This window comes from Sabethes cyaneus, chromosome 1 (assembly GCF_943734655.1).
Source record: "Sabethes cyaneus chromosome 1, idSabCyanKW18_F2, whole genome shotgun sequence".
Taxonomy (NCBI): Eukaryota; Metazoa; Arthropoda; class Insecta; order Diptera; family Culicidae; genus Sabethes; species Sabethes cyaneus.
The window spans coordinates 2,860,001-2,868,616 of NC_071353.1; the positions used below are offsets into that span (position 1 = coordinate 2,860,001).

General features: G+C 38.2%; 1 protein-coding gene across 1 annotated transcript; it reads right to left on the reverse strand.

Annotated features, from left to right (window-relative positions):
• Positions 1 to 6,018: 6,018 nt before the first annotated feature.
• Positions 6,019 to 7,083, reverse strand: LOC128745306 (mediator of RNA polymerase II transcription subunit 4). Its single transcript, XM_053842343.1, has 2 exons — positions 6,868 to 7,083; positions 6,019 to 6,812 (listed from the first exon to the last, which is right to left on the reverse strand). The coding sequence occupies exons 1-2, from the start codon at positions 6,936 to 6,938 to the stop codon at positions 6,086 to 6,088; spliced, it is 798 nt and encodes a 265-aa protein (XP_053698318.1). The 5' UTR covers positions 6,939 to 7,083; the 3' UTR covers positions 6,019 to 6,085.
• Between the last annotated feature and the right edge of the window lie 1,533 nt (positions 7,084 to 8,616).

Here is an 8,616-nt window from a genome sequence, read left to right on the forward strand (position 1 = left end):
AGCTATACAGCAGCTGCCACAAAAAGGTAAGGATGCCCTAGTTAAGAATGATTTATCTTCGGGTCAGATTAAACCACTTTAGTACTAACTCTTACATTGATATTGTCATTAATGAATGTTGAAATAAACAAATAGTCTATGGCTTTAGATTAGCTTGTCATATACTGAAACAAACAAATAAAATAAAAAATCATCAATTGAATAAGTTACTGTTTCGAATAGCCGCGTGTTGCACGTTGGCCGAAAGTACCTACTATCTTAACGCCGGGGTGCTTGGACCTTAATGGAGAGTGAAGTGCTGGTCGAGGTCGGATTATAAACCACATAAATTTGAACCCTTTCAGGATATGGAATTATTTCCAGAATTAGATTTTTGTTAATTATATCAATTATATTATATCATTATATCAGGGGTCATGTTTTTAATTTGTCTGTTTTCTAACAATTTCGAGAAATATTTCAATCAATTGAATAACAGAGAAAATAACAAATTATTTTTTAATTTATTAAACTTACTTTAAAATAAATTGTACTTAGTCCCATTTAGCTGACTGCAGGGATGTGAATCACTTTGACCCGATTCACATTCATTTGACAGTACCGTCTCAGTCATGCAGAATTTGAAAAAGTTATACATAGGACGATTGAAGAACCAGTTATTGTCTATAACTTTTCTGAATAAAGTATTGCTGTATCTTTTGTATTTACGGTACTACAATGCTAGTACGTTTTAGTGACTAAGTGAACGTTCATTTACTGCATTGGCGTAGCTAGGAAATTTCCCTGGAGGGGGCCTAGGGGGTGCCTTCTAAAAAAAAATTCATTCATCTTGTTACTCCGGCTGTTACCGATAGTACAACGTTTTGTAAGGAAATACCAACCGGGTTTCATGAGGGCCCGCGCAATTACGGACCAAATGTTTATCATCCCACAGACCTTGCAGAAATCGAAAGTGATATGCGACTTCTGAGACTGGGAAATTGGCGACGTGTGGCCCAAAATGGAGTTGAATGGAGACGACTGCTTGAAACAGCATGACCCGGGGTGGTTAGTAGGCTAGACTAGTGAAAAAGAAAATATCTACGCAGCGGGAACATGTACACTGAACTTTTTTCCGGTTTTAAAATTCCAATGGGGAAAATTTCTGGAGGGGGCCTACAGAATTCTGGAGGGGGCCTGGTACCCCAGGCACCCCCGCTAGCTACGCCAATGTCATTTAGTCACTAATGAGTTACTAGCATTGTAGCGTCGTAACTACAAAGGATACAGCAAAATCGTAGATAATAACTAATTCTACAAATGTCCCATTTAAAATTTAAAATTTGTCAAATTTTGCTTGGCTGATACGGTACTGTCAATGTGAATAATGTGAATTGAGTCAAAGCAATCGTGCCATCCCTGGCTGACCGTAATGTTGAAAAATGCAGTCCAGCACTATTAACTCTGTTTTCCACTTTTGTTTATTTGTAAAAAAAAATCACCGGACACTTTTTGGCGGTACTAGCTTCAGTCGAAATAGCTACGACTAAAATCAAAACAACCGCTATGGCTACTCCGAGAAAGTACAGATACCATCTGTCCTTCCAGATGTAGAACGGTGCATTATTCAAATAGGCTCCTAAGCGCATGTTGCCAGTATCAACTTTGATTAGCATACTTTTAGCGGTCAGATCGATAGGCTGTATTGAACAGGTTTTCGGAATATAATTTTAAACGCCCGTTTTCAAAAACTGGTTCTGCCACGTGCCTTCATCAGACAGTTGAGGCCGATTTTTTTATTCGGATTTTTCCATTTCTATAGATAAACTCTCATCGTCATAGAAACGATTTTTGCAATCTTCTTTGGTCAGTGCCCGAAAACACAGCGGGAGCTTGCCGATTGATTAATTTTGTTCAGGCAAACCTTGACCTAACCGTAGGTGCAGATAGTTCACACAACTAACGAGTCAGCACGTTTATGGTTTATTATTTTTGGAACACGGCAGTGTAGAGTTAAAGTAGTTATTGTAACATAAGTTTTAATATTTTAATTTTCCTTGTTTTCCTCAGGGCCTTACCAACCGAACAGAGAGATACAATTAACGTTCTACTCGCTTTACAAACAAGCTACTAAAGGAAGATGTACAGAGAAAAAACCACCTTTCTGGGATATAGTTGCCAGGTAACCCAACAAACATATTTGTTTAAGCTACTCTTATTCAATTATTGTATAGCTAAAACCAGTGGAACAAGCGCTTGCTAAGCTGCTATACAACAAAAATGTTCGTTTGGAAATCACTATTTTTATACGGTTTTATGTTGTGTAAAAAATTAAAATATATTTTTAGAACTAAGTGGAATGCCTGGAACCGACTGGCGGACATGCCGAGAGAAGTAGCCATGCGCAAATATATTGGCGAGTTGGAGAAGGTCCTACAGACTGTTGCCAAATGTGAATATAATAACTTGGAATCCCGTTTTTTGTTTCTTTTTAGATTATGTTAGCTTATGATCCTGAAGTAGTAGTCAACTTCGTTAAGTGCGACATTGTTGTACACCGAGAGAGCATTCATGCACGGCAATGGTAGGATGTGATCGGCATGAAATCTACAACCCGTCGGAAATATTTTACGATTTACGAGATACGTATACTTGTGGACCTACATTAGGTAATCAGACAAATTTATTTTAAGTAACTAGAGTCGAAAAGTTTGAATTTGATAAATCCGTTTGCAATATTCTGTATTATTTAAATTAATTATTAATGAAGAATCGCCCTCATTTAATTTAATTAATAGCATGGATAGCCGATAGCCGTTGGCTCGTGAACTGAAACAAAGCTTTGATCAGCGATCACATCTCTTTCGCACGTCGCATGTATCACGAATGTCGAAATTGATCTTCGTTAGTGACTCGACTATTTTCAGAGAAATATCCAAAGCCGGTTGCGTGTAGGTAACTTGGTCAGCAACACTTCATATGATTAGAAACCGTTTTTGAATTAAGCTATAGAGTGGTCTCTACAAAAATAAAAAAAGAAACAATTGAATATTACCGAAAAGAAACCAACGAGACGGTTTGGTGGTTTATGTTGGTATTTTTTGGCGGTAGATGAAAAATATGAAACGTAGAAAATAAATGGACATGAACGGGCCAAATTGGAGTGTTATCATCACACAGCTATGAAATAAATTATGAGCTTGGTACACCTAACGATGACCAATGTGTGTGAATTTTCCCATTCTGCGGGTAGGTCAAGGTTGGCATAAACTTGAATCATTAAAAATCAACCGGTCCAGTTGTACTGCAGTTTCTAACAGCTGACAGGCTAACAGGCTGGCTAAGAAATAATTTTATACAGTAGAGATGCAGATTTACGATGAGTCAAAAAAACAAACTGTTTGATACGTCGGATGCGATGGTTATGGTGAAAGAACCAGTTTTTGCAAATGATTTTTGTTTGCTTGATATTTTAGTTTAAGTATGATTGTTAAAGGCATGCCAAATCAAATGGTGCGATGTGTGGTTGTAAGTACATATTTTGGAGGTATGCTGTTGAACTGCGGCTTCTCCATTTAATTTAATTTTCCATATAAGTTTACAGAGAGCTGTGAAAATGTTTACGAAAAGCTTTTTGTAAGGAGCACTTTTGACCATTCAATGCCTTTCTTGAAAACAAATGTTTTACTATGACCCTGACAACTGTTTCCCGCTTAACTATTTGGTTTCAGTTTTGAACATGAATTAGATATCGTTTTTTTCGATCGAATGACGGTAGTATTTCAACATATTGGAAAATCAAATAATGTACGATCGAATGTTTCGTTTGAAATATTTAATAACAAGGATGATTGTTAGAAATTTAGTGTCATACTTACGCCAAACGGAATAAATCAATTTACATTTGAAAAAATATTAAAAATTGATTTCTAAGGCGAATGTTGTGCAGGTGAGTCAATGGTGCGAAATTTAAAAAAAAATATGCCACGAAGAGAATTTTGCACAAAGAAGGATTATGTAGGTATTTGCTTTCGAGATTCGATTGGTTGAGGAACTGGAATTCCTCGATCATCCGATGACTGGGGCTCACTTTATTTTAACCCATTAAGCCCCACGTATCAACATTACACGCATACATTCTTTCAGATGGTTGCGATCGCGCAAAATTGCGTAAATTTCAAATTCTTCATGAAAACCACGAAAAGAGTGACTCTATAGTGTATTCTTCTTATCTATTTACTATTGAATTAAGCTTCCTTATAATTTGCCCGCCCCTTCTAACAACTTCCTATTGCCACAAATTAAACTGTGTTGTACATAAATCGTGAATCTCGGATGACCTTTGTCACAATCTCGTGTTTTGAAACTTTCTAAGGTGTTCAAGGGTGTTTTAATATACAAATTTTCCACACAGTAAAGTAAAAAACAACCCCCTCCATTGCTTAGCCAGATAAAATAAAGCTGATAGCATTTAAATATTCGCCATGATTATATAACATTTCACCGAATACCATTTTACGGAACACCACTTCTCGGTTGACCATAACGCGGAATATAGAGTTTCGTGAAAAATCTTACGCGGGATGTACCATTTCACAGAATTTTTTTTTCGTGGAAAGTATTATTTCGCAGAGGTGATTCTCTCCTTACTCGCAGTCGCTCGTTCGGACCCAACTGAAGGTCACTAGGAAAAGAAATAAACCTAGATAGAGGTGATCTCTGCAAGGAGGCTGGCCCCTGCAGTGGCCGGCGCTTCCGACGGCGGGTCGACGGCAAGACTCGCGGATAGTTTTTGGAGGTCTTGTTATTGACTGTTTTATGGAAGAGTCTAAAATTTCTCGAGTTCAATTAGTTTTTGAGTTATGCGAAAATTTCTGTTTTATTTGACAGTCTTTATCCCCCTACCACAGGGGTGAGGGGTCTCAAACCATCATTAAAAGCCCTAAGGGTTGTACGAATGGGAGACGTAGGGCTATATCAGATCATTAGATCAAAGACTAATGTAAACTGCATTTCTGGCATATGTATGTTTATAAGAATCTGCGAGTGCCATTGTTTAAGTGACTGTTTAAAAGAGAGCGAAATATTCAGATACAAATCTTCATTGAATGCAATGTTGGCTTTGAAAATACGTGGACGGGGGTTCATAAGTACAACATGCCAAATTTGGATCCATTTGCTTGATTAGTTCTCGAGTTATGGGGAAATTTGCATTTCATTTGTATGGGATCCCCCCTTCTTAAAGAAGGCAAAGGTCCTAATTCACCATAGAAAAAATTCTTACCTCCAAAAACTCCCACATGCCAAATTTGATTCCTTTTGATTGATTAGTTCTCGAGTTATAAAGAAATTTGTATATTATTTTTATGGAAGCCCCCCCCCCCCCTCCTAAAGAGAGGAGATGTCTCAATTCACCATAGAAAAAAATCTTGCCTCCATAAACCACCACATGCCAAATTTGGTTCCATTTGGTTGATTAGTTCTCGAGTTTTGAGGAAATTTGTTTCATTTATATAGGAGCCCCCCCTCTTACGCCGTCCATAAAATTGCTCTCTCGCCCCTCCAGAAAATTGCTGATCATTTTATCTTTCCAACGACATATAATTTGTTCAGTAGTTTAGTAGTTATTAGTATTTGAAATCTTTCATTCCAACGTTACACTTCTATTTTCGTTTTCACAAAGTGATACCCAGTCCCAGATAGTAAACAAAGACGTAGTCCTACGTCAAAAATCCTATCTTCAAAACCCCCCACATGCCAAATTTTGTTCCATTTGCTTGATTAGTTTTCGAGTTATGCAGAAATTGGTTTCATTTGTATGGGATCCCCCCCTCTTGGTGGCTTAACCATCATAAGAACCTTCCCCGACCCCAAAAACCCCTACATGCAAATTTTCACGCCGATCGGTTCAGTAGTTTTCGATACTATAAGGAACGTACAGACAGGTTTCTTCAGATTAGTAATAAATTTACGAACAAACGTAGATTATTTGCTAAAAGAACAAACTCCATTTTTTTCTTAAGATTTATTAGAGCTGTCCTACGAATAGGCACTCTCCTAGCGCTATTGTCGACGATCGTAATCTTTTTTACCCTCTACAGCATGTTCACTGCGAATCGCTCGAACTTGAGCTGGAGCTGTCAGTCGACATGACCTCGACATCGTCCTGCGACACGTCCTTGTGAGCGCGGGTGTCCAGTGGTACTGACGCTGCACCCGTGCCCATGGACATGTGTAACTCACCGGAAGGGTGCCAGGCAAATTGGTTCTGAGCCGACACTGGGATCTCACTGGTCGTCGGAGCAGTAGCACTACCACCTGCCGTCGTATTCCGGTGCAGCTCGTTAAGACTGTTTTGATGCTGCAGGTTGTGCCCATTAATACTTAAATCTGATTTGCCCAAAAAGCCTAGCCGCATTTCGATATCCGTGGGATAGGGTCTTCGAAGATCACCCTGCTGCCAGGTTAGCGGTGCACATATCGCATTGGATGCGCTGATTCGGTGAGCAAATTTTATTAGTTCCTCAGAGGAAACTGTTTTTTTGGAAGCTTTGTTTATACTAGCCAGCTTCTGACGAGCTTGAAAAATGGAAGTGGCTAGAATATGCTCTGCTTCCTTCAATTGTTTTTGCAATTGATTGATTTCTTCGTCTTGTTTCTTAACCTGCTCGCGGATACTGTCCATCTTCTTTTCAATCCCGGCCTGTTCGGCTGCCAGTTGCAAAGTTGATTTCATTTCCTTATCCTTCGAGACTAGAAGTTCCACCAGTTGAGAATGATCCGCACTGGACATTTTTTGGTGTTTCGGTGCAATTGTATTCTCGATTAGTTCCCTAAAAAATACAGACTTACAGCTGAATGGTCAAGCTGAAATTCGAACCTGCTTACTTTGCGATTATTTCGATATCGTCCACGATGGCCAGCAAGCGCTCCTTGGTGCTTAAATGATAGAACGACATTGTGCACTGTGGAATGAGAAAAATAGTCACGTTTATGCCGGAGACGATAACAAATGGAATGAAAACTAGGTATTTTGCAACAGATTCACGAGTCGATTAATACATGAACCGGAAACCTAAAACTGAAAATATTTATTTATGATGTTGGTTGAAAGAAGTTATTGAAGTGTTGAGTTGAGAGGTGTTGAATGATGTTGACCAGAGATGCCATATTTTTTAAAAAAATGTCTGCAACTGCTCGAAAACCGAAAAAATCGTGCAGTTTTCCGGCTACTCGAATTTTCTGGTTTGAAAATCATCTGCGAAAATCTGCACACTTTTTTACGAAGTCTGTGAAAGTTCAAAGAGCTTCGAACAAAAATCTGCAACAAAACAATAAAAGTCATAAAAACTGCCAATATCTGCAAATTTATAATGATCTGCAAGACCGTTCCAAAAATCTGCAATTTGCAGACAAATCAGCAAATCTGGTATCCCTGATGTTGACATTTGGCAAAGCCAGGGATGCCAGTTATTTAAAAATTGACAGTAACTGCGCGAAAACTGCAAGAATGATTGACTGAAGTTTTTGGAGCGTCTTAGAGCATCCGTAACGGTGCGCTAGTTTTTTAGCGGCTCTGGTGACTTTGAACAGCGCTGCTATATTTTTAGTCACCCAAGTAACAATTTCAGGCTGATCAAACGCTTTTATAGCAGATTTTATTCAACCTGTGGCTGATCTATGTTTTGAGTTTAGAAATAAAAACCTTTTTTCAGCTCTTAAACATCTAAATCTGGTGATTTTATCAAGCTTCAGGCTAATTAATAGTTGCTTTCGAAGCTGCAATGAAGCTTAATAGAAACTTTTTTGCGCTTTTAAATAGCCAATTTGCGCAATGCTGTCAATTCTATTTTTAGAACGAGAAATAGTTTTGCAATCTGCTTTTCCAGTCGCTTAATCAACGCTTCATCAACCTTCATGCAGCCGAAAAAAAATCTATTTTTAATTTAAAAATATGGAACGCGTCATATTTTTATTTTGCCATGAACATTGTCGAACGCGATATTTTTATAATTTCGAATAACTTTAATTCGTATAAGTAAAAGCTGGCTAATTAAAAATGCATGTCTTTTTTCCGGGAATTGAACCCGCCATCTTTTGATCCATAAGTAATCACCGTATGATCCGCCCCATTTACATCTGCAGAACAGACAGTGAGAATATCTTTACACCTGAAGCCTAGCCCGCCTAGCTTGAAGCAGTCGATAATGTCGATAACTGACAAACTTTTGCTGTCAGCCGAATTGTGAAATTCTATGATCTGACAGTATGTGTGCTGTGAGCCGAAAGAAAACTTGGTAAAAGTTTGTAAAGCCCTTAAGCAGCCTTAAAGTAGTTTGAAAGCTGTGAATCTAATGAAAGCTTCCATTCTACATTTTAACACCTTTAAGCAGCCGTAAAACGGTTTGATGTTTATGGCTGTTTAGAAGCAGATTGTTTAGCAGAAAAATCTGCAATTAAGCTTGTTTATCAGCTTTTGGGAGAGAACTGGTTTGAAAAACTTAAAGTAGCTTAAACATCGCTTATTTAAACACCATTTAAGTGCTTACTTTATGCAGCTTTGATCGCCTTAAACCAACCTATAAACAGCCATTGTTCTTGCAATTCAGCTACCGTTGTTACTTGGGCAGTCCTTTT